We start from the raw sequence: 27,811 nt of genomic DNA, 5'->3' as shown, positions 1-27,811 counted from the left end.
TTAAGGTTTTATCACAGTGTTTATTCATGTTGTTCCCATTTACTAAGGATGTTTTGAAACATCGAAGGTACCTTTGATGGTAAGATCCTTTATTACAGGAGTCACATTTACAGAATCATTTTCCTATACAAAAATTTTTACATATTTGAAGAGAGTTTGAAAAGCTCAGATCTTTAATATCCTTATTGCATTCATACATTTTCCTATACTGTGAAAGATATTACATTTGCTAAGTGAGCAAAGACAAACAGAAGTATTACTTATTCCTAATATTCATGGAGATATTCTGCAATGTGCATTTTTGATGTATTAATATTGAAACAAGAAAACAAATTACTTAAATACTTGAATGATATTCAACAAGCATGCTTAACATGGGGACTGCAACATATCTTCTAATTATTCTGAGAGAGAAGTATGTTATGTCTTTCCATATTCCTATGCTCATAAGCCTTGTATCCAGAGTGACATATGACATACCTAGCAAAAGAGGCAAAAATAAATAAAAAGATTCCAACTGAATTAACAGAGTCTGATCCTCTGTAACATAGACTTTTGGTATAGGGATTAAGGTTTGGCCACAACTTCCCCTTCATTCTTGACTCTAATTGAACCCTCAATAAACTTAGCACAATCAAATCAAGTATATGAGACACATAAGCTTCAATATGGACTATTTGCATATTAGAAACTTTTGAGACATTCTTATCACCACTTCGATGTTTTTAATTTTTTTTAATATGAGTGGTATGAAAAAACTGATTGACAGTTCTATAGCATAGCTCTCATAATGCATGTCTCAAATGATGATATCTGTTAGGACACTGTTTCCATAGCTTCTTTCTTAAAAGCATAGTGTTCAAATGCAATTCACATAGCTGACAATGAGGTACATGGTTTTGTGACAATGTAATAATCGCTGATGCACTTAAAGTGTCATTATTTATTATGTTGTGTTTGTTTAAAACTTCCAATGCACACTACAATTTCTTCAGAGGAACATTTGTATCAGCTTCTTCATGAAAGTAGTTACCTTTCATATCTTCTAGACCATTGAGAATGATTTTCAATACTACGGTCTTCCCAACTGTATCCTAAAATATAATATCAAAAAATAAATGTATTGAAAATGATGTAAAATTTTAGTTACTCTCTTCCCTAAACCTTAGAATCATGCCTGATTTATTCAACCAATGGTTCTCCTTTCTTAATCAAAATTAGATAAGAACATCAATAAACAATGAATTGTTGTCCCCATATTTTGAAACATAAGAGGAAATTCAGTCTTACCTATAATAGTGAGGTTCCTGTAGGTCTCCAGCATAACATCTTTGTAGAGATTCTTCTGGGAAGGATTCAGCAAAGTCCACTCTTCCCAAGTGAAATCAATATGCACATCATCATAGGTCACTGCATTCTAAATTTTTCAATATATATGTAAAATAGAAAGCATGACAAAGACAATATTGTAAACGTATAATTCTTTGACAGTATACTCACATAATTCTGTGGCTTACCCCCAATTATTCCATACCATAGACATTTTAATTCAGTCACCAAGTAACTTTTGAAGGAAACTAAATAGGAAGATGTTCACCTCTATCATTTCTATACCCCTTCAATGGGATATCACCTGCAAGAGAAATGTCTATAAACAAACATAGAGAGACAAGTAAACAGATCAGCAGTACAGAGGACACATAGGAAAAACTGAATGAACAATTAATTACTGCATACAAAACCAAAGAACAAGATGGGCAAGTTGGATACATTGGCTCGTGCCTTTAATTCCAGCACTCAGAAGGCAGAGGCCTCTGAATTAAATGCTGTAAAAGTTTATTCAATCATGTCCAGGACAGTCAGAATTACATATTAAGAACCTATTATCTATGCAAAAATCAGCCAAAAAACAAACAAAAAATCATAGAAAAAATACATAGGTATTTGGTGAAATTCCAAAGAGTTATGCATTAACTCCAGCTCTGTATTCATCTTCCAGAAACTTGAAGTGTGCTAATTTAAACTGTAACATCAAGAAAACTTTACTAAAGGAACTGAATATTTAAAAAGTGACAAATTGAGACATGAAAACATTAGCAATATAAATGTTGATAACAAGTAATCAACACAGGGCAGGAGAGAGGGCTCAAAATAAGGGGAACTCACATGCTTGCATTTAGCTGTCCTCAATTGTCTGTACTGAAAAGGAAACCACAACTATTTATTAGTTCAAGCTCTGGTTTTCTGGGATCATGTTTTGATCACTGTGAGAACCAGGTACTTATATGGTGCACATATATGCATACAGGAAAATTCTCATATACAGTAAAAAATTTCAAAACAAACATTACAGGCTTCAAATGTTTCAGAAGGCTCAGGCATTATTAATATCATAAATACATGCCATTCTGGAAAACAAAATGATACCCTCTTCCAACTTTCTATATTCAAGATATGGGGAAATCTCAATACAATGGCAAATGTTTGATAGAGACAAAACCATCAATCAATAATATAAAAACAAAAGTATGGAATGTTGACCCACATTTAATCACAACACTTGGGATCCAGAGTCAGAGGAACTCTGAGACTGAGTCAAGCCTGGCATACAGAACTACTTTTAAGACAGCTAGAACTACATGAACAAATACTTTATTCAAAAACTTACAAACAAGAAGATTCAAACAGCAGGCTGCTAAACTACCTTATCACAGAATAGCAATAATTTATACTGAATCTTAAATAACACTACTATAATGGTGGTGAAGACATGGCAGCACAAGAAGGAACCTTACTGATTAGTATCAAATATAAAACAGTCCACAAAGAACAGGAAATAGGTTGAGAGAATAGAGACTCAGATGACATCCCCAATGAGGAATACCATCCAGAAAGTCTCCTACTAATGATTTCACAAACAATCAGCAGAAAGTCACCAAGGAATGGCACATATTCAAACGCATCTTCCTTTTTGGGGAGGGGTTTAATTTAATCAATTACAAAATGACCTAGGCCATTTAAGGCCCATGGTCATCCATGAAGAATATGCTTTACTCACTTCAATGATCCCCATACTCTGCAAAAGCCCCTACAATATTTAAATGTCCAAAGTCTTTTGTGACACTGAAGACAATCTCTTGACAGTGACATCTTGAAAATTCAGAAAATGTGTTAAATCTTTGTCACATATGACATCCAATACCATTCACATTCCAAAAGAGAAAAATGGAGATATACCAAGGGAAGATTGGACCAAAGCAAAACTGAAGCACAGCAGCACAAACATCATATCCTGATGCTCTATCTCAGAAGCATGCAACTTCTGTTTCAAAGGACTGAAATAATCTTATCCCTGTGATTTTTCATACACCACTCTCTTTGATTACCTCCACTCCCTAGAGACAGCTTGCTCTCCACGGAAGATGCCTCGTTGCTTAGGTATCTCAACATCTTGTGGTTTCAAAATGTAAACCAGGTTATTGAAAAACATTATTTTAAGATGTGTTTTATTTACCTAAGTTCTGGAACATTTCTTTCAATGATGCAAAGATCTGTTATAATCTTTTATGTTGCAATTTTTTACTCTGTAAAGCTCTGATGCTTTGCTTGTCTATTGCACCTGATTTTGCAACAAAGAGATAAATGGCCAAGAGCTTATTAGGAAAAGATATGAAGGTCTGGAAGGCAGAGAGAATAAAGGGAGGAGAAATCTGAGAGGAAGAAAGGAGGGAGGAACAAGATAAATATAGGACACCAGGGGCCAGCCACTCAGCTACACAACAAGCTAGAGAGTAAGAAGTAAAGAAAGGGGACTGGAGAGATGGTTCAGCGGTTAAGGGCATTGCCTGCTCTTCCAAAGGTCCTGATTTCAATTCCTGGCAAACACATGGTGGCTCACAAGCATCTGTAATGAGGTCTGGTGCCCTCTTCTGACCTGAAGGCATACACGCAGACAGAATATTGTATACATAATAAATAAATAAATATTTTTAAGAAAAGAAGTAAAGAAAAGTATATAGAATAGAAAAACATAAAAAGCTAGAGGCAAAAGATTGATGGAATAATTCATGTTAAGAAAAATGGCTAGAAACAAGACAAGGTAAGGCCAGAGATTAATAAGTAAAAATAAAGCTCTGTGATTTATTTAGAAGTGGGTGTCAGGGTCTCCAAAGATAAATCAACTGTGTACATTTTGGTGCTCAATGTGGGGCTCAAAATTCATGGCTTAAGAGTTTCTGCCTTACAGAAGAAGCCCTTGAGCAGTGGGTACATGAAAATTCTAACCATAAAAAAAGTCTGCAAGCTGCACAAGAATCAGATTTCCAACAATATGAAGGTAGAATGTAGTCCCTGAAACACAATTTCTATATGGCTGCAAGCTTAATAGTTGGTTTTCATCAATAAAGAAGCAGGAGGAGATTGCAGCCAAATTTATCTGCGGAGGTAAATGCTGCACAGTAGTTTAAAGACTTATGTTGTCAAAAAAAGGCTAAATGATACTCAGTTAAACAGATTCAGATTGAAAAAAAAACCTGTAAAATGTTTCCAGTGTATTTCACAATTTGCATAGGCTTTAGAAAGCAAAGACAATAGGTATAGGCATTTATAGAAATAGATTTAAAAATAGTAAATTCTTTAAAAGGATAATAACACTAATAGAAATGTAAAAAGTCATGTAAAGACAAGAAATACACAAGAAGTCATGATCCTATATTGTATTGTATTGATTCTGACCTTTTTGATGGCTGATGGGCACCAGATAAATGGTGGAAGACATGGGATTATAAACAGCACTGCAAAATTGAAACAATTTAGGTATTTTGGGTTATCTTTTTGGTACTATTGCTTTTACTGAGCTCTACATTTTTCTCTACTCCCCTCCTTTCTACTCCTCGCTCTTTCTACTCTCTCCTGTGACCCTCACACTCCTGATTTACTCAGAAGATCTTGTCTTTTCCACCATCCTATGTGGATTCATGTACGTCTTTCTTAGGGACTTCTGTTGTCTAGTTTATCTGGGGTTGTAGATTCTAGGCTGGATTTTCTTTGCTTTATGACTAAGAGCCACTTTTGAGTGAGTACATATTATATTTGTCTTTCTTGGTCTGAGTTACCTCACTCAATATGTTTTTTCTAGATCCATCCATTTGCCTGCAAATTTCAAGATGCCATTACAATTTACCTTTGTGTAGTATTTTATTGTACAAATCTACCACATTTTCTTTATCTCTTCTTCAGTTGAGGGGCATCTAGGTTTCATGGTGGAAGCATTTAGTTGGTTCCCAGCTGCTCAGCACCAAAATAAACACGCAGAAACCATATTATTTGCAATACTGTTTGACCAACATCTTAAGTGTATTTTTAGCTCACCATTATCACTTAAATTAACCAAATTTTATTACTTAAATTGTTTCCTAATTATCTGAGAAATCACCATACTGATTTCCAGAGCAATTGTACAAGTTTACAAGACCACCAATGGAGGAGTGTTGTCCTTATCCCATATCCTTTTCAGCATAAGCTTTCAACAGTGTTTTGTTCTTGGCCATTCTGACATGTGTAAGATCGAATCTCAGAGCTGTTTTAATTTGTATTTCTCTGATAGCTAAGCATGCTGAGCATTTCCTTATGTGTCCCTCAGCCCTTTGAGATTCATCTGCTGAAGAGTTTTCTGTTCAGGACTCTACCCAATTTTTAGATTATTTGGTCTTTTGTTGTCAAGTTATCTTAATCTTAAAATATGAGTCAAATATATCTGTTAAATGGAAATAAAAAATATTTCTGAGAAAAGGTTTTGCCTTTGTTTCCGCAGAAGACTAAATTCTGTGGATTTTTTAAGGAATGACATTGATCAGGTTTAATCAGAGTAGACCTCCTAAATCTTGACAAGTGATGACTATGAATAAGGATTATAGATGCTTTTCCAAGTACTTGGACATTATCTCAAATTTTCTCAGGGAACCCTAAAGATACCTTCACCCATATTTAGCAAGAAGTAATCTAGAGAACATGACACCCACGTTTCCAACAGATAAAATATGGTAGGCTTTTGGTTATTTGATGGGCTATAGATGCTTGTTATCATTTAGGGGAATATAGTATTTTCATAAGCATTTAAGTTATTTTTGTTACAGTGCATATATATATATTTTCTTATTTAAAGTATGGTATCTTTGAAACACATTTAAAAGTATAAAATAAAGTTCTAGTTTTTGAAAGCTATTATTAAAAACTATTTAGGATAATCAGGAAACTAAGGTTAGTAGTTAAACACTTATAACAATCAAATATATTAATGTTAGGAAATTTTGCAGAGTCCTACCGAGATATAATTAGATAGACAAAAATTTCCAAACACTTAAAAGATGTACAGAATATGTTACATACTTGCTTAAAAGATGATGGATACTGAAGAATCTCCACTGGAGTTGCTTTCATTCTGGCAAGCCTCATCACAGGTTGAAAAAACCTGCTACTACTTTAGGTTGCTCAACAGTGTTCTGTGCAGATTTTACATGCAGGTCCAACAGGAAAGTGATTGCTGAACATTTTCAAAACAAGGCAGAACAATGCTTTGGGATTTCTGCTTCACAGAAGAGACGGCCAGACATTCTGCAGGACTTAGAGGAAAGTGCCTGATGAGCTTTGCCATTATAAGGAAAGTCCTTCAAATTCCCCACTTCAGAGAAAAGTCTTCCTGTATTTTGAAAATGGATGGTTTAATGTTGCAAAAGAACTTTCGTTGAACGTTCAGATAGCTCAGTGTCTCTGTTAGGGAATATTAATTCCATCTCGGGTCTAGGATGGAGCTAAAAACTAAATAATTACAGTTTCAGTTTACCGTAGCCATGACAGCAAATAAGTTAAGTATCAAACTTTGAATCACTAAAATGGGAAGGATCATGGACTGTTTTCTCTGAAATTGATAAATACAAATGGACTGAATATTGTAAATGTAATTCTTTTTTTTGTTTTTTTCTAATATGTTTTTATTTATTTATTTATAAAAATTTCCACTTCCTCCCCTACTCCCAATACTCTCCCACTCCCCCACTCCCTCTCCTCCTCCCTCTCCAGTCCTAAGAGCAGTCAGGGTTTCCTACCCTGTGGGAAATTCATGTTCCTCCCACCTCCCTCCAGGTCTAGGAAGGTGAGCATCCAAACAGACTAGGATCCCAAAAAGCCAGTACATGCAGATGAGACAAGACCCAGTGCCATTGTCAATGGCTTCTCAATCAGCCCCCATGTCAGTCACATTCAGAGAATCCGGTTTGATCACATGCTCGTTCAGTCCCAGACCAGCTGGCCTTGGTGAGCTCTCCTTAGATCAGTCCCCTTGTATCAGTGGGTGAATGCCCCCCTCGCGGTCCTGACTTCCTTGTTCATGTTCTCCCTCCTTCTACTTGGTAACTGCTTTTGTTGTACATAGTTTTAGTAAGTTAAAGTTAAAATATTTCATTTTTATTTAGACAAAAAGGGGAGAAAGGGTGTGCAATATTATTTTAAGATTTGTTTTATTTTTTCTGATGTGGAACATATGTTACAAAGATGCAAAGATGTGCTGCATACTTTTAGGTTGCATTTGTTTAACTCTCTAAAGCAGTGATATTTTGCCAGTCTAAAATACCTGATTGGCCTAATAAAAAGCAGAACAGCATATAGGTTGGCAGGAAGGATAAGAGAGTCTGGAAGGCAAACAAAACAAATGACAGGAGAAATATGGGAGGAAAAAAGAAACAAGGAGCAAAAAAAGAGGACACTATGGTACAGGTCCCTAACTAAACAACAAGCCATAGAGAAAGGTATTCAGAGTAGAGACAGATAAAGGCCCCAAAACAAAATGTCAATAGGATAATTTAAGAAAAACTGCCTAAAAGCAAGCCACAATAAGGCTGAGAACTTATAAGAAGGAATAAAACTTTTTGTGTGTCATTTATTTGGAATCTCCATGGCATGCTTCCACAAACATAAAGGAAGAGAGAGAAAAAATTACAACACCAGGCTTTATCCTCACAGTTTCATGGAATGAACTTTCAGTCTTCTCCCTGGGTTTCTGATTATTCCAAATAAAGATGCCTGCAACAATGTTGAGCTGTAATTACAGACTAAGAACTCATTACATTACATTTTTATTCTATATTGTTTGCAGGACCAACACATGATGGGAAATACTGAAAAGTTTGACATCTATTTTGTTGTTGTTGTTTTGATTTTCGAGGCAAGGTTTATTGGTAACTTTGGAACCTTTCCTGGAAACAAGCTCTTGTAGACCAGGCTGGCCTCAAACCCACAGAAATTCCTAAGTTTGACTTCGTAATTGGCATAAAAACTAACACACCTGAATCACAGGTGCAGCAGGTTTGCATGAAGCGGCTTCCTGAGAATAGGAAACACTCTGCTTACTCCTTTAATACACTGGAGGTTTAGATAGATGGAGTCTTACCCTTAAGGCACTTTGCAAAGTTTCCATTCCATAGCAAGAGCCTTTTCTATAATGGTAATAAACTCTTTAAAAATTACAACCCGTCTCAGCAATTTATTGTGATATAAAACTATCTTTTCATTTTCATTTATTTTTGCCCCAGTTGTTACTTTCTTTTTACTGTTGACCTGAATGAGGCATCAGTAATAGTCATTCAACAGATTCAATATTCCATTTAAGGAATTAGCCTGTTATTTTTAATTCTGTTGTACTAAATTTCCAGGGCATAGGCAGAATAAGAAAGACTGTGGGCTTAATATATCATATAAATGATCTCAAGTATAATTTTCTATGGTGCCTATTTAGATTGAAATCCTATTATATCAATCTTCTCTTTCTGCTATTATTCTGAACAGTCCCATTTTCCTGCTCCTACAAGAACAGCCAATTAAGTTCTAAGTACAACTTTCTATGGTTTTTGCCACCTAAAGTCATGATATCTTTGACATTTTTACAAAAGAAACATTCCAGGTTCTTCATAGGAAAAACAAATCCCTTTTGTTGTTTCTTCTTTAATTTTGGTATAATTTGTGGTTTTGCTGCTGTGATTAAATCTGATAACCAGAATCAGCTCAGGCAAGGAAGAGGTTTATTTGACTGATTGTCTCAGATCACACACCATCATTTTGGGAACTTAAGATAGAAACTCAAACTAAAAATTAAAGGCAAAACTCATGGGCAATTATTGTTTCCTGGCTCTATCTTTTGCCTTTTGCCTAGTCACTGTCTCATGTGGAGATAGCTTCCATTTCTAGTTCAGGCCCACTTTCTTAGGGAAAATGCCACCCTCAATGGAGAAACCTTCTCGCATGAATTATCAACACAGTCTCTCAGAGATACATTTTCTGGCTACTATGAAAAGTCACTGTGAACATACTTGAGAAGGAATCCTTCCGGAAGGATCTTTTGGTATTATATACAAGAGTGGTATAAGTGGGTCTGGAGATAGACTGATTCTCAATTTTCTGAAGACTGAATATTGCTTTCCACATGGCTGTGCAACTGTGTACTTGCAAAAGCAATGAATCCCCTTGTTCCATGTCCTTGCCAGCATTAGTTGTCATTGTTGTTATGTACTTAACCATTCTGACATGATTACAATAAAATCTCACAGTAATTTTGATATGTATTTTCATGATAGGTAAGGATGGTGAACATTTCTTCTAGTGTTTCTCATCCATTTTAAGTACCTCTACTGAGAATTCTGTTTGAAGGTGGACACAATTATAATTGGATTATAAGGTTTCCTTGAGTGTTCTTTATTAACATAAGTGAGGAAACCCAGAAGCACGTAGACAAACATGATATATACTAAGAAATGTAAATTAGCAGCTAACCAAAGTACAATCATGGTAATCACAGATAATCTGAGTACAAAATATAGATACACAGAGGCTATGCAACAAGAACAGATCTAGGGGAAATGCAGGGAACTCCCTGGGAAGATAATCTATAATAGATTTTGTGGGTGCACTGGAAGCCAGTGGGGATGGGAACAGGAAGAGTCAGGTGAGTAAAGAAGGTATGGAGAGGGAGAAGACAGAGAGAGATGATGGGAATAGGAGAGCTTTCAACAGGGGATATGAAATTAGTGAGGTGAAATGTCATAGAACCTATAACCCTAGGTAGGGCTGGTAGTGATCAAGATTACAGAGGCTAAACCAGCCATCTTCTGTAACTATATAAAGCTCCCAGTAGGTCTGGGACACCAAGCCAGCCATAAAACATTCAACACACATATATTCTGACTGCAAAATATGCAGGGGAAATGGTGGCTCAGAACTGCTATAGTGGCTAAACAATAACTGGTCTAACTTGAAGGCCAAATTGTAAGAATAAGTGAATGTCTGACACTGCCTGGATGGCCAGGAACAAGAATTTGAATGACTCAGAGATCTATGGCAGAATCAAATACAACTAAACAAGAAAAAAAAATCAATGAATGGTTCAACCTATTTTCAGCTATAATCATAGATTGGCACTTAACCCAATATTATCAGAAAGTCTTCTTTCAGCAGCTCATGGAAGAACCTGCAAAGATCCCTACCCAAACATTAGCTCAAGCAATAGAAATTCTATAGAAAGAGGGGTTAGGATTGTAGGATCCAGAGGGGTTGAGAAAAAACATGGCCCACGGAATCAATTAAGCAAGACTAGTAAGGGCTCAGAGAAATGTAAGTGGCAATCATGGAGCCTTCAAGTCAATGTGACAGGTCTTCTGCACACATGCTTCTATGGTTTTATAGCTTATGGTGTTTGTGGTTGTCTTAATTGTAGGAGTCATATTATCTATGACTATATTGCCTGCTCTTGGTACCTTTTTCCTCCTATTGTATTGCCTTCTACAGCCTTGATATAAGAGCTTGTACCCGGTGTTACTGCACCTTGGAATGATGTGTTTGGCTGATATCCCTTGAAGACCTGCTCTTTTCTGAAGGAAAATGGTACAGTGGATCTAGGGGAATGGAGAACAGAAAGCAGTGCAAGTAGGGGACACTGCAATCAGGATGTTTTGTATGAGATAAGAATACAAAAAAATACAGAAAAAATGAAAATGCATTTAGTCTAAGTTCAATGATTCTCACAATCTATAATAACCCAAACAGCACAAATGTCCAATGTCCCTTCTGTCACTCAAGGCAATCTCTTGACTCTCACACCTTGTAAAATCAAGCAACAAATTAGTCATTTCCAACATATAATGGCACAGTATATATTCCCATTCAGAAAAAGAGGAATATGACTGTGTTCCAGCTCCCAATTCAGGCAAACATCCCCTGTTCATATGCATGTTACACAAGCCACAAGAACAGAGAGGCAGTCCACCAGCCTGTGAAACTTCCACATTCCCTATGTTCTCACAGACACAAAATTCTCCACCAACCCTACAGCTGCTATCCCAAAAGCCAAGTATCCACCCCTGAACTGAAAGACTTTCCTGTGTTCAAGTGAAGTCCACATCAGCAAGGCAGGCAACCTGAATCCCTGCTGGGTGAGAGGACATGACAGCCATGAAAAATCCTTGTAGACTGCTTGCCTATGTAACTCCTCCATTCGTTCAATACCCCCCCCCCAACACTATCCCCAATCCTACTTCCTGGCTCATCTCTGTGTCATAGCCTCCAAATTGGGTGGAGACCTTCACTCAAATAAAAAGCATACCATCTGCCAGAAGTCCATTTAGGCAACCTACCCACTGGCCTCTCCCACTCTCCCAGTGTCCCCTCTATACTATCCCTAAGCTCCTTCCCCTCTTCCTTTTTTATATCCCCAAACTTTAACAGTTGCTCCCACCTGAAACAAAAGTCACACCTACTACAAAATTTCCAACCACCAACTTTGGTTGAGAACCCATGATCAACTATAGGCCACACAGAACAGAGAAATCAGAAAGCAAGAGAAACTAAGGAAAAAAAATACCCATTTAACAAAGACAAACTGAAAAATCAGCCTTTAGAACCACAATCACCTCAAACCCAGATACATGGACACCAGCATAAGAACACAAAATCAGGATCAATCAGATCAATATGTTACTACCAGTTTATGACCAGTTTTATGAAGAAGACAGATGTCCTGAAAAATGTCAAAATGTAAGAAAAATAGGAATTAAAGAAGAATCTCAGCTCTAAGACCAATAAAATAGTTTAAATAAACTTCATAGTCAAAAACTTTCCTGATTCCTGGCCAGTAAGGGGCACTGATCCTGTAGCAGAAAATCCATCAGAGGGGTGAGTTTGCTCCTGACACACGGCAGAAGCCCGGCAAGGAGGAGCTCAGACATTTCCTGACCGTCTTGACTCCCTGGTCATTCTTCAGGGGCAGCTCCACCCTGCGAAGCCCTCTTACCTCCTATCCCATCCCAGTTTTCACCTAGGACCCCCTTCCCTTATTCCTCCCTTCCTCCCCTTCCATGAGCCATAAAATCCCCCAGATCAGCCTGCTTGGGCACTGGGACTGGGTGGTAAGTGCAACCCGGCTGGAGGGAATTCCTCTTTTCTCACTGAGGTCCCTGGTCAACAAGGGAACCTGACCCTGTACCAGAAGATCTATTAGAGAGCATTTGAAGGAAGAGATGGGCAGGCACCAAGGTAAGAATTCCTCCAACAATCTGAAAAACAACATGATCCCAACGACCCGACAACAGAGACTTGAACACCCTAATACAGAAGTGGGAAAAAGTGCCATTATGAAAGCAATAGAGTCCCTTAAACAGGAGATGAATAACTCCCTTAAAGAAATGGATGAGAAGTATACAAAAGTTTAAAAAATTAGTAAAAAAATGAAAGAGAAGTATAACAAAAAGTTTGAAGAAATGAGTAAATCCGTAAATGATACCTTGGGAAACCAAGAAAAAACAATCAAAGAGGTAATGCAAACAGTTCAAGACTTGAAAACTGAAATGGAGGCAATGAAGAAAACACAAACCGAGAACCAGCTGGATATGGAAAATCTAGGTAAACGAACAGAGACTACAGAATCAAGCATAACCAATAGAATACAAGAGATAGAAGAACGAATCTCAGAATCTGAAGACACCATAGAGAAAATAAACGCTCTGATCAAAGAAAATGGCAAATCCAACAAATTCTCATCACAAAACATTCAAGAAATCTGGGAAACAATAAAAAAACCAAATCTAAGAATAACAGGGATTGAAGAAGGAGAAGAATTGCAGATCAAAGGACCATAAAATATATTCAACAAAATTATAGAAGAAAACTTTCCCAACCTAAAGAACGATATTCCTATGAAGGTTCAAGAAGCATACAGAACACCGAATAGACTTGATCAAAAAAAAAAAAACCAAAAAACAAAAACAAAACACATTCCCTCGCCATATAATAATCAAAACACAAAATGTTCAGATTAAAGAAAGAATATTGAGAGCTGCAAAGGAAAAAGGTCAAGTAGCTTATAAAGGTAAACCTATCAGACTTACACCAGACTTCTCTATGGAAACCATGAAAGCCAGAAGGTCCTGGATAGAGGTACTGCAGAAACTAAGAGACCATGGATGTAAACCCAGACTACTATACCCAGTCAAGCTGTCGTTCACTATCAATAGAGAAAACAAAATATTCCAGGATAAAAACAAATTTAAACAATTCGTAGCCACAAATCCAGCCTTACAGAAAGTAATAGAAGGAAAATCGCAACCCAAGGAATCCAACATTGCCAACACTACCTACAATAACTCAGACATCTAGCAACCCTTCACAACCACAACTCAAAGAAGGAAAACACACAAACTCTACTACACACACACACAAAATAAATAAATAGAAAATAATAACCAGAGTCAACAACCACTGGCCATTAATATCACTTAATATTAATGGACTCAACTCACCTATAAAAAGACACAGACTAAGAGATTGGATACGAAAACAGGATCCAACATTCTACTGTTTACAAGAAACACACCTCACCCACAAAGACAGACATCTACTCAGAGTAAAGTGTTGGGAAAAGGTTTTCCAAGCAAACAGACCTAAGAAACAAGCGGATGTGGCCATTCTAATTTCCAAGAAAATTGACTTCAAACTAAAATCAATCAGAAGAGATGGAGATGGACATTTTATACTCACAACAGAAACAATTCATCAGGAGGAAGTCTCAATCCTGAATATCTATGCCCCTAATATAAAAGCACCCACTCATGTAAAAGAAACACTTCTAGAACTCAAGGCAGTCACCAAACCACACACACTAATAGTAGGAGACTTTAACACACCTCTCTCACCAATGGACAAGACAATCAGACACCAACCAAACAGAGAAATAAGAGAATTAATAGAGGTAATTAATCAAATGGACTTAACAGATATCTATAGAACATTCCACCCAAACAGGAAAGAATATACCTTCTTCTCTGCAGCTCATGGAACCTTCTCGAAAATTGACCACATACTCGGAAACAAAGCAAACTTCCACAGATACAAAAAAATATTAGTAACCACCTGTGTCTTGTCGGATCACCATGGAATAAAGTTAGAATTCAATAACAATTCTAACACCAGAAAGCCTACAAACTCATGGAAACTGAACAGTCAATGACTGAATCACCCCTGGGTCAAGGAAGAAATAAAGAAAGAAATTAAAGTCTTCCTTGAATTTAACAAAAATAAAGACATAACATACTCAAACCTATGGGACTCTATGAAAGCAATGCTAAGAGGAAAGTTCATAGCACTAAGTGCCCAATTAAAGAAAACGGAGAAAGCACACATTGGAGACTTAACAGCACACCTGAAAGCTCTAGAAAAAAAAGAAGCAGACTCACCCAGGAGAGGTAGAAGACTGGAAATAATCAAACTGAGGGCTGAAATCAACAAAATAGAAACACAGAAAACAATCCAAAGAATCAACGAAACAAAAAGTTGGTTGTTGGAGAAAATCAACAAGATTGACAAACCCCTAGCCAAACTAATCAAACAGCAGAGAGAGAACACTCAAATTAATAAGATCAGAAATGAAAAGGGTGACATAACAACAGACACAGAGGAAATTCAGAGAATCAGTAGATCTTACTATGAAAGTTTATATACCACAAAGTTGGAAAATGTACAAGAAATGGACTTGGTTTTAGATAAGTACCATTTACCAAAGTTAAATCAAGACCAGGTGAACAATCTAAATAGACTGGTTAGTTGCGAAGAATTAGAAGCTGTTATCAAAAACCTCCCGACCAAAAAAAGCCCAGGATCAGATCGTTTCAATGCAGAATTCTACCAGAAGTTTCAAGAAGTGCTAATACCTATACTCATTAATGTATTCCACAATACAGAAACAGAAGAGTCATTGCCAAATTCTTTTTATGAAGCTACAGTTACCCTGATACCAAAACCACATAAAGATACAACCAAGAAAGAGAATTACAGGCCAATCTCACTCATGAACATCGATGAGAAAATTCTCAATAAAATACTGGCAAACCGAATCCAAGAACACATTAGAAAAATTATCCATTATGATCAAGTAGGCTTCATCCCAGAGATGCAGGGTTGGTTCAACATACAAAAATCTATTAATGTAATCCATCATATAAATAAACTGAAAGAAAAAAAACTATATGATCATTTCATTAGATGCTGAAAAAGCATTTGACAAAATTCAACATCCCTTTATGATACAGGTGTTAAAGAGATTGGGGATACAAGGATCATACCTAAATATAATAAAAGCTATTTACAGCAAGCCGAAAACTAACATCAAACTGAAAGGAGAGAAACTCAAAGCCATTCCACTGAAATCAGGAACACAACAAGACTATCCACTCTCTTCATACCTCTTCAATATAGTGCTTGAAGTTCTAGCAATAGCAATAAGACAACATAAGGGGATCAAGGGGATTCGAATTGGAAAGGAAGAAGTTAAACTCTCGTTATTTGCAGATGATATGACAGTGTACATAAGCAACCCCAAAAACTCTACCAAAGAACTCCTACAGTTGATAAACACATTTAGTAATGTGGCAGGGTACAAGATCAACTCCAAAAAATCAGTTGCCCTCCTATACACAAAGGATAAAGAAGCAGGGAGGGAAATCAGAGAAACATCACCTTTCACGATAGCCACAAATAGCATAAAATATCTTGGGATAACTCTAATCAAGGAAGTGAATGACCTATTTGACAAGAACTTTAAGTCTTTGAAGAAAAAAATTGAAGAGGATACCAGAAAATGGAAAGAACCCCCTGCTCTTGGATTGGGAGGATCAACATAGTTAAAATGGTAATTCTACCAAAAGCAATCTATAGATTCAATGCAATCCACATCAAAATCCCAACAAAATTCTTCAAAGGCCTTGAGAGAACAATAATCAACTTTATATGGAAAACAAAAATACAGGATACTCAAAATAATCCTATACAATAAAAGAAGGGGAAGATTCGGGACAGCTTGGGGGAATGGGATGGGGGGAGGGAGGAAGGATGGATATGGGAGCAGGGAAGTATATATCTCAACTAAGGGAGCCATTTTAGTGTTTGCAAGAGACTTGATTCTGCAGGGGTTCCCAGGTCCAAGGAGAGGTCCCCAGATTGTTCCCTGGGCAGCAGAGGAGAGGGTGTTTGAACTGGCTTTGTCCCATAACCATACTGATGAATATTTTGCATATCACCATAGAACCTTCATCTGGTCATGGATGAAGATAGAGACAGAGACCCACATTGGAGCACTGGCCTTAGCTCCCTTTGTCCAAATGAGAAGCAGAAGGAGGGAGAATGTGAACAAGGAAGTCAGGACCAGAGGGAACCTTCATCCGACGATGGATGGAGATAGAGATAGAGACCCACATTGGAGCACTGGACTGAGCCCCCAAGGTCCAAATGAGGAGCAGAAGGAGGGAGAACATGAACTAGGAAGTCAGGACCGCGAGGGGTGCATTCACCCACTGATACAAAGGGACTGATCCAATGAGAGCTCACCAAGGCCAGCTGGACTGGGACTGAATCAGCGTGTGATCAAACCGGATTTTCTGAATGTGGCTGACATGGGGGCTGACTGAGAATCCATTGATAATGGCACTGGGACTTGTTTCTTCTGCATGTACTGGCTTTTTGGGATCCTAGTCTGTTTGGATGCTCACCTTCCCAGTCCTGGAGGGAGGTGGGAGGAAGTTGAACTTCCTACAGGGCAGGAAACCCTGACTGCTCTTAGGACTGGAGAGGGAGGAGGAGAGGGAGGGGGGGCAGGAGAGTATTGGTAGGAGGGGAGGAAGTGGAAATTTTTATAAATAAATAAACGGAAAAAAAAACTTTCCTAACTAAGTGGACACAGGATAACACAGCCCAATAAATCTACTAAGTGAACTAACGAACTATGGTGAGCTACATTTTGACCTAACTTGCTTGTTTCTTGGTGTGATTAAATTCTCTATACAAAAGCATCTCAGGTATTGAGCAGATTTATTTGATAATACCAGATCACATCCTACAACCAGGAGCTTAGGGTAAAAACTCAAGCTAGTAATTTATGGCAAAAAACACAAGGGAACATTATATTGTTTTCTGGCTATCTCTCTTGCTTAATTACTGTCTTGGATTCAGCTAGCTCTCTTGTTCATCTCAGGCCCACTTGCTTAGGGTATTCGAACATCAGTGGAAGAAGATCCCAAATCAACACATGTATTTACAAAATAGGAACTAGCAGATGGTCTGGGCAAAGCCTCAAGTGATGCTCCCTCAAATTACTCTAGGCTATATAATGTTGACAGCTAATTAAGACAGACAATAAAATATGTGAAGTTTTTTTTTAAAAAGCAAACATGTTAACCATATCAATCATTTAAGCAACAAAAACACAAACATGAAGATGGCAACAACAGAAAAATACAGGTATACCAAGCAATGAGAAGTGAGCCTCCTAGATCAAGAAGAGAAAACTACAACTGTCTTTCCACAGAAAATTCCCAAGCCAAACAAATGCTCAAGGAACATGTAACATCATAATAGTAAACTTTCTGAATAAAAAAAAAATGGTGAACATACATAATTTTCTAGAGAAACAACAATAAACTTAAATGATAATTAATAAAATCAGCAACATAGATAAAACCACTGGTAAAACAATACACAAAGACAGACCTACAAACACATGGTCACTTACACAAGAACAAGATGCTAATGAAAATGTAACCAGAAGAAAGCAATAGTCAGAATTCATCCTGTGCACTGCAGCTGTGATGTTTAAAAATAACAGAAAATGGATTGGACAAGGAGAGTTTTTCCATCAAAAGTGGAGAGTCTCACTGGAAGATTTCTCATCTTTAAATTTGTACAAAACAGTTTTGATTACTAAAAGAATGTCATTCACTTATAATAAAAAGAATAATTGTTAAGATCACTTAGCCATCACTTTGTTTCCTGTGACAGATGATTGCCTATAAGTCTGCAGCAGAGAGAGCAAATAAAAACTTTTCCAAACCTAAAGTAAGATAGCAGAGTTTTAAGAAAACAGTTCATGATTTATATTATACGCCTAAAGCAATATGTTTTTCTCTTACTGCTTTATGACTCACAAGAACTTTTGAAAACAATTCCATGCCCACAGTTTGTATATCTTTTTTGTGTGAGAGAGAATGCCTTCCATGTGTATATAGGTGACATACAGGGGAAGAGGATGTCAAATTCCCTGGATCTGGAGCAGCAGGGGTTTATGGGCCTTCAAACTTGGGTATTTGGATATGAGCAGGACTAAGAATTTCAAGTCACTGAAAAACTCTTAAATTTTAGACTGGCATGAGCTGAGCAAAACTTCCATTACATCATTCTTGTATGGCATATAACTTCTATAAACTTTTACAGCTACTATGGAAATCAAAATGGCAGTTCCTCAGAAACCTGGGAATACATACACCCCCAGGGAGCTGCTATACTATTTTGTGGCATATACCCAAAGGATGCTGCATTCTGAAGTTGGTTTTTTCTTCTTTTCTCTTTTGAGGCTCACCACCCAGCTCCCAACTAAAACAAATAGAGACTTCTTCTTACCTATGAATACCCAGGCTGAGCTTGGTTTCTTTCTATACAGATTTTCTTAAATTTCTCATCTACATTTCACCTCTGGTCTTTCATCTTTCTCTATTATAAATACTTTTCTTTACTTCTTACATCAAGGCTGGCCTTGCAGCTGTGTCAGTGGTCCCTAATGTCCTCCTATCCTCTTCTTTCCACCTCAATTCTTCTCTCTTTTACCTTGTATTTATTACAAGGAACTCCTACAGCTGATAAACACATTTAGTAATGTGGCAGGGTACAAGATCAACTCCAAAAAATCAGTTGCCCTCCTATACACAAAGGATAAAGAAGCAGGGAGGGAAATCAGAGAAACATCACCTTTCACGATAACCACAAATAGCATAAAATATCTTGGGATAACTCTAACCAAGGAAGTGAAAACCTGAAAGCCTCATACATCCTTCTCCTGCTTATCTATTGACCATTCAGATCTTTATTAGACCAATCAGGTGTTTTAGGCAGGCAAAGTAAAACAGCTTCACAGAGTTAAATAAATGCAACATAAAAGAATGCAACACACTCTTGCATCACTAAACAAACATTCCACAGTATAATTGAATGTAACACATCTTCAAACAATATTTCACAAGATTTCCCCTTTTGTCTGAATCAAAATGCAAGAGTATAACTTTTAACTTTCCCCATAGCTGACGTTTAAATATTTCAAGTTAATAAGCTGCAGCATAATCAATCTCTGGGGATCTTAATTACCACTTGATGTTTATTAAGCATGTCTTTTAGAGTGCCAGATAAAGTGTCAACTAATGAATCTTTATCAAGAAAATGCAGCGATTTAGATATCAGGGGAAAGAACCTGAATGATTAGAGATGCAGTGGATCATATCTTTTCAATTCCTCCAGCCACAAAAGATCACTATCCTCTAACAGCCCCATGTTGCTACTTTATGTCTCTTATCTTTCCACAGTATTGTAAACATCTATATTTTTTTGGTCAGCTAATAACTATTTCTGCTTTTTGACTCCAAGAAAGCTTTATAATCAAAGTTTGATCAACATATCTCACAACAACCTATAACTTCTCATGAATTGTACTCTTTTGCAAGTTCCACTCCGCATATGCAGCTCTCCATGGAAGATATTTCATTGCTTGGGTATCTCAATATCCTGTGGTCTCAAATGCAACCCAGCTTCATCTCCACTGCTTCTTGCAATGAACTCTCACAATCTCTTCACTGAGGCTATGACTCTGCCAAACATAGATGGGTACAACAGTGATGTACTGACCACAGAAGAAGAATCCATGACCTTTACATTTTACATCTTACCTGTTTCCAGAATCAGTACAACATATGTTATCCTGCCAAAATATAATGGACACTACCAAGCCTACACCAAATTTGGTGCTGTTTCTGTATGTTGCTGCTGGGACAAGGAATTACTTTGTGTACTCTTCCATAAAATTAGGACTTAACTGGATGGGGCACCTTCCAAGGCTTCATATGTAGAACAAGAATCTTCCCTTTAATGGAGCTAAAATCCTTGATAATCCCTGAATCTATTCTAGCATTGTACTGTCATCTGAAACTACCTAGTGCTGTTTTTCTCAACAAAATGAACTTTCTGATGTGGGATATTCTGTATTCTGTGACTATGTGTTGCTTTGTATGGTTAATGATTAAAGCTCTTTTGGTGGTGTCGGAGGTATTTCTGTATTTGTATTGCTTTCATTGGTTGAATAAAGAAACTGCCTTGGCCTTTTGATAGAGCAGAATTTAGATAGGTGGAGTAGACTGAACAGGATGCTGGAAAGAAGGGCAGTGTGGCAAACACCATGATTCTCATGCCCAAGACAGACGCTGGTTAGACTCATGCCGGTAAGCCACAGTCAAATGGAGATACACATTAATGGAAATGGGTTAAATCAAGATGTGAGAGTTGGCCAAGAAGAGGCTAGATATAATGGGCCAGGCAGTAATTTAATTAATACAGTTCCTTGTGGTTATTTTGGGAGGTTGAGCTAGCTGGGCAGCTGGATGCGGCCTGTGCCGCTACTACATTTTGGTATATGGCAAGGCAAAATACAGCTAGGTAGAAAAACTAACACATGTACGGAGAGAAAGATGTCAGAATAATGGAGACACTAAGAGCTACCAGAGAAGCAAGATGTAAGATAACAAACCAGGAACCATGGGGCAGAGGTAGCCAGTAATAATCTGAACGTTGGCCAAATATTTATAATTAATATAAGCCTCTGAGTAGTTATTCAGAAATTGGTGTGTGAGAGAAAAACATCCAACTACACTTTTCATTTCTTTCTCATTGTATTCTTTTTACTATTGATGTGAATATATCATCAGTAATAACCATCCAACAGAAGAAATATTTGGTCTAAGAAATCAGATAACACTACCTTACTCACTTACTTGGGATATGGAGAAAATAATAAGGATGTGGGGCAAAAATATCACACAAGAGCCTTGGACTTCCACAGGGGAGGGCACCCTAACTTCTCTTAAGACTGGAGAGGGAGCGGGGAGGGGGAGTGGGGAGAGGGAGAGAAAAATGGGAGTAGGCAAGGAGGTGGAAATTTTTAATAAATAAATAAATTTAAAATATCACACAAATGACCTCTAGCTAAATTTTTCAAGAAGTCTTCAAAGCATCTGTGCTTACTTACCAATCACCTGATAGGGCCCGAAAGAATGAACTCAAGCTTGGGCTGCAGTCACCACAGCAAGAGGATGCTATGACTGTTTTATGGAGAGTAATCAGATTTTTTAGTTTTTATCAGAAACATAAAGTAATGACAATTTCCTGGATAAATACTCTTTAGTTGTCAAGATACAATGAAGTTTGCAAGCTATACAGGGTACACAAAATTAATATCTAACGTCAATTGTCCTATTAAACTTCTATGATTCCTTGACTAATAAGCAGTCATACACAGAAACATAAATTAGCCTGAACGCTTCACTGCCTGAGGGGATGCATCAGTGTTTCAGGAACTGGAAGGCACACTCTGCTCCAAGAGCCATGGACATTCACTATATATATATATATATACACACACACACACACACACACACACACACATATATATGACATACCAAAAAAGATTTCAGATCCCCTGAATCTGGAATAGTAAGAAGTTAAAAGCCTCCCAGTTTGAGTGTAGATAATAAAACTCAGGTCATCCTTAAAAAGAAATTGTGCTGGGTCACATACCAAGACCCATAATATCTTCTGTACAATAAACCAAAAGTCTTTTACAATTAGTAACAACAGGAGAAAGAAAGGATAAATAAGAAAAGAAGTGAATAAATGATCCTTGGAAACATGATGCAGTAAAATTAAGGTGTTGTGCATGATAAATTTTCACCATAAAATGAATTCAATAAAATGACAATGCCCAAAAGTTTATAAGAGGGAAGTTGATTACAAAGCTACATTCACAGTGGAAACACTCAGAATGCTCAACTGAATTATGAGAAAGTAGAACACAGATTGATATAATATGACTACTATACTTACCTATCTTTATACTAAAGATACAACAATTAAAAATATATACAATATTTATGAAAGAATAAAAGGGATGTAGAGAAAAGGCCAAGAACAAAGATATAAAAATACTGTCAACTTTTAACCAGAAGACCAAAGGAAACTTAGCAAGGAAAAGTGTGATTATGGCCAACGTAACCAATCTATCGATAATCCTATCAGCATAGAAATTAAATAAATACAGACTTTACAATTTTCATAAAATTAGCCCAAAGTGACCTATAAATTGTTTTTGTCCCTTTAGCGACTAACATTTCTTCCAAAGACAGAAACTTCATGCTCTAGAGATCTCTCTGCAAATGAAGGTGATCACTTGCTAAGGTTCTGCAGCCCTGTATACCTCCTTGTGGTTTAAGGAAAATGCAGTTCCTCCCCCCACACACTGATTCCCAATTCAAAAACAACATAGAAGAATGATCTAAAATCTACTTCTTGTCACAAGGATTATGCCACAAGATTTGAATTCTGACCTATCTACCTGCCCTACACCAAGCACACCTGAGATATCATTGCAGATCAGAAACTCCTTTTGTCCTCTGGAACTAAACTTCACTGAATCATGCCACTGTGGCTGGTGGAAAGAGAAAGTTAACAGTATTCTAGTCATGTATTGCTGAAAGATGACCCCATCACCATCTTTCTAATAGTTTCTAAACTACTTGTAACATTTATGAGAAAAACCTGAGAGTGCAATGCCATATTCACAACTTCTAGAAACAAGACTTTCAGTTTTCCAATCTGTCTCCCCTCTGCACACAAAAAGCAGTACTCATGTGTGCACACTGGACAGAGTTAGTACAAGAATCATATCCTCCCATACCAGGGCTGCAGAGTCTCCTACTTCCCAGGATATCCATACACAGGGAGGCTCAGAGGACAAGGGCCATTGTCGAAGTCACCGCATGGCCACATATAATCAGTCTGGCTCATGGTTCATCCAATTCCCAGCAGAAATGACAGCACAGCAGACCTGCTCTGAACATGCCAAACTCACCAAGGCACAGCTTGTTGTCTTCCTTACAACTCACCACAGCAAAAGCAGAGGGGAACCCCAGAAAGAACCTGAAAATTACACATCGCCAGTAATCCTGATTGCTCAGACTCTCCAAAGTTCCTCATTGGTTAGTGCCTCCCAGGTGTGCCTCAGAATGCTAGCAGCTCCCCTACTGGGTAGGCCAAGAAAAAATGACTCAGTCAACACAGTCCTTCTAGCTCTGACCTTCTAGTGCAATAGACAGGATCTTATCTTCTACTCTCCTGAACACATCCTGATCTTCATCCTAACTACACGGTTCTTTGTGTGCACATTCCGTTACAAATGCAATGTCTACTTTAGCCAACCCACTGCCTCATACCTGGAAAATCCTGCTGACAAACATAGGTCACAGTCAACTGTTGTTAGAGAAAAAGAAGTCATAAATTAGAAACCAATGAAGGGTCATGGTAGTTTTGGAAGAAGGAAAGAGAATATGGATATGATGGAGTTATAATCTCAAAATTAGTTTTGAAATGTTGAAGCAGACTTTATAGCCATGTGGTCCAGACTAGAGATTAGAGCATATCAAAGAGTTCTCACACCTTTTCTCTAAGATGCACATCTGAAACAAGAAAAATAACAACTTTCTTAGGCAGGATCACAACATTTTGCCCCTTTGTCAAGCAGGACTGAAATATCTGCATAGGATCTTTCCTTAATTACATCTTCAGTATTCATTGGATCAAGATAACCTTTCTAAACTGTACACTCACACTGATCTGTATTCATTCACATGACATAAATTAAAACTTGCTGGGAAATTACAAAATCACTCCCCTGACGTCAATCAAGTCCTTTATCATAATGGTGACTTCAGGAGCTGGTTGCCTACCCTGTTTCCCTTGCACTATACAGAATAAAATGTTCCTCCTATTTTGGTCAGCAGACAGAAGCAATCTTGCATATGTGGATTCTTTTCCTGTGACTGCACTGCATAGCTGACTAAATGACTCAAACAGATTATTTTAAAACTGAGATAGATGGTACAGTCATGCAATTTAAGAATATTGAAGGTGTAATATAGAGGACAACAAGGCCATTCTCTTGAGTGCAACAAACTGGAATCAAGGCCACCCAAGACAACCTAAGAGAGCCTGTCTCAAGCACAGTTTTTCCAACAAGATGAAAAACACCAGTTCTAGAAACAATATGCCTTCCCTTTGAGAAATCACTTCACACAGTTAATTAACAAAGAAAAATCTCTTTATTGATGGTACACATCCAACTCTGCCTGAAGTTTAAACAACTCAAAAGAGATAGGCAATTTGTAGGTCTAGTCACCCAGGCAGACAGGAGGGTTAGACAGCAAAAATATTCCCAAGACAATTTCTTAAGTACATCAGTGGCATGAAACAGTGGCAGGGTCCTGTGGTGAAGGTCACAGGGGATGAGGAAGTTAGGACAAGTAGAAGGTAGAGAAGTGACAAGCAGCTGAGCAGTGGTGGGCACAGGCCTTTAATCCCAGCAATCTGGAGGCAAGGCAGGCAGATCTCTGGGAGTTCGAAGCCAGCATGGTCTACAAGAGCTAGTTCCACGACATTTTCCGAAGCTACAGAGAAACCCTGTCTCGAAAAACCAAAAAAATAAAAGAAAAAAGAAAAGATAAAAGCTAGGATGGGGATTTCTTGCACATGCTAAATTCCATGCCAAGTAAGTTTCTTAAGAAATAGAATCTTGTATCCAACTTCCGTGGGGAAATGGAAGGAAAAGAAAGACTTCATTGAAGTCAGCAGAAACCCTCACACTTAGTACAAATTCAAGAGGAGGCTAATCAAACAATGCTACACAAGGGGAATACAGTGTATTACCTGATCAATACTAAAACCAAAAAGGCCTAGGGATTGACAACCATAGTTCTGAGGGGTTCTCAGGATCTATAGCAACCCTTCCACAAAGGCCCTGACCCCAGGGGATTACCAAAGTAGCTATATTCAAATGTTAATACATCAGACCCTAGGGAAGCTTCCAAAGCCTAGGCCCTAGGCTGTTATTCTCTCTCCCAGAAAGTACCTTCTCCCTGCTGGAGAGCCTAAATAAAAGCCTTAGTTGATCTGGCCAGTCCTTAACACAAAAGTGTTTTTTTTTTTTTTCAAAAAGTTGTCACCTGGTGTCATATTACCCATCAGGCAGAACTATGCTTTTCTTAAAAGAAAAGGAAACTTCAATGGCACACCAGGACTTAAAGTTGGTTGTGACCCTGTTACTCCCCTTTGAGCAGCTTGTTATAGACCTGTTCTTTGGTATGCAGATGGACCTAGTGCCAGGTTGTAAACCAGGGAAGAATTTTTTGTAAAGGTTTGGAGCCAAATGTCTGAAAAAAATCCTGTTGAACAAATGTGCACTTAGTATCCTAATCTCTAACAGGCCTGGTCAGCATATGCCACATTTTCCTGGTTCTCCTGCAGCAACAGCTCCTGACAGGATAGAGCTTCCTTACATGGGGCACCAATCTACCTGGTTCTCAGGCAGAGAGAGCAGGGGCAGAGTCTGACCTGCCAGACTCTGTGGGGCTGAAAGGGATGATGAGTGTCACATCTCAGCCACCCTCCCCACTGGGCACCAGTGAAAAATACACCCACAGAGTAGGGTGTCTGACAAAGCAGAAACTCCTTTATTGGTATCAAGCAGGGACTTATATAAGGTTGTGATTGTTATGAAAGAGAAGCTTTGGATTGGGCAAGGTGAAGTAAGGAACAAGGGCCAATAATACTTTGCCATGTTAGTGGTAGCTGGGCAGAGTTAGGTCTAGGTCCGGTAGTCAGAGACAGGACTTCAAAATCTAGCTAGACTCAGAAAGTTACACTAGGCCTCAGGCCAACTCCAGTTAGGCTCAGGAAAATACACTGGGAAATACTCAAGACCTTGCCTCGTGAGGCCAGACAAGTATACAGAGAGTGTCCTACCACCCTTAAATTCTACTTTTTGAGACTTAATATTTCCTAAGTATTGGTAAATCGTTTATATTACCAATTCTACTCTTCTACATCACGGCGCGGAAGTGGAGGGCTACCCCACATATGGTTGATTTTACAACCTCCACAATATTAACGGTAAATGGATTTCGCACACAAAGGTAAAATGCCCAGTGCTGAACATCTATCTAGAAGATATTAGAGAAGCTAGACCTCCATTGAGTTTGGCAACCTGCTTTCCATGAACGCACTAAAAGCATTCTGATGTTGCCTAGAAAGAGGTTTCTCCGCACAGCTCCCTAATCCCAATGCTCTGAGCAGATTAAGCCCACAGTGCAAAGTTATTCAGAGGCCTGCCCTATTCAGGAAGTTGCAGGCACCATATTGAACTTGAACGGATGGGGAATCTGGCTGCAACTTCCCATGCATAACTGGAGAGGAACCACCTCACTGGTTCCCGCACCTCACCATCTGCTCCTCCCAGTCCAGGGACAGCAGCCCCTCACTCACCATGCCGCGGTTTCCTAGCTTTCGCAAGCCCTCCACGCAGTTTCTGGAGGAGTTTTAGTTGAACAGCACACGCGACTGGCTCCACTTCCACTTCACTGCCAAGCTGGAACCAGGAAGAGTCCTCCACTGACAGGCAAGTTACCTGGAAGGCCTGATTGGCTAATGATGCCTGAGTGACAAGTGCACCTCCCATAGGGTGAGCCTCTTCTTAAAGACACAGCACAATCGTTGCTGACCCTGCTTTCCAAACCAGATAAAGACCTTTTCCAGATCAGTGAAGATGTGCTTTTCAAAATCACTTGCCCTTTTATCTGGTTCCAGACCCTACTATCTTCCTGTAGGCACTTCTCCTTCTTCCACCTGGACACTGCGTGGCTGTTTCACAGCCCACTGTACTTTGTGGATAGAATAATTCCTTGTCACAGGAGTGGAAGGATGTCCAGAAGAGATTTAAGGACACAAAAGGGAATATTTGTTCTGTGGTTCAATGCTGAGGTAAAAATGAACTAAAGGTTCTTTTTTTCCTGGGTGTCACATATACCTCAGAAAATCAGGAAAGAAAAGTAGGAACCAGGTCTTGGTGAGGGCGCAGGGCAGGTGGTGAGCGCTTCGGGAGCCATGGCAGGAGGTGGTCCTGGTGGGGCCTGGCGGGGTAAGTGAGTCAGGCTACAGGCCAAAGGCAGGCGTGAGGAGGGGTGAAGTGGCGCCCAGAATGGGCGACTCGGAGCAAACCAGCTTCAAACTGGCCTGATGCGGGTGTCAGCGTCCCCAGAGTGGAGCATGGGGCGGGTCCAAACTGTATGGCCAGCGGGGCGGGAGTCTGATA

At 38.4% G+C, this 27,811-nt stretch overlaps 1 protein-coding gene across 1 annotated transcript; it reads right to left on the bottom strand.

Moving 5' to 3' along the window:
- LOC146894223 (zinc finger protein 431-like) lies at positions 1-27,811 on the bottom strand. Its single transcript, XM_085690720.2, has 5 exons — positions 26,986-27,811; positions 6,388-6,620; positions 1,291-1,417; positions 1,034-1,094; positions 1-480 (listed from the first exon to the last, which is right to left on the bottom strand). Exons 2-5 carry the CDS (start codon positions 6,451-6,453, stop codon positions 396-398), a joined length of 339 nt encoding a protein of 112 aa, XP_085546846.1. The 5' UTR covers positions 6,454-6,620; positions 26,986-27,811; the 3' UTR covers positions 1-395.

Source organism: Myodes glareolus, chromosome 6 (genome assembly GCF_982192425.1).
Source record: "Myodes glareolus chromosome 6, mMyoGla1.1, whole genome shotgun sequence".
Classification (NCBI taxonomy): Eukaryota; Metazoa; Chordata; class Mammalia; order Rodentia; family Cricetidae; genus Myodes; species Myodes glareolus.
This window is presented reverse-complemented; position numbering and strand designations above follow the sequence as displayed.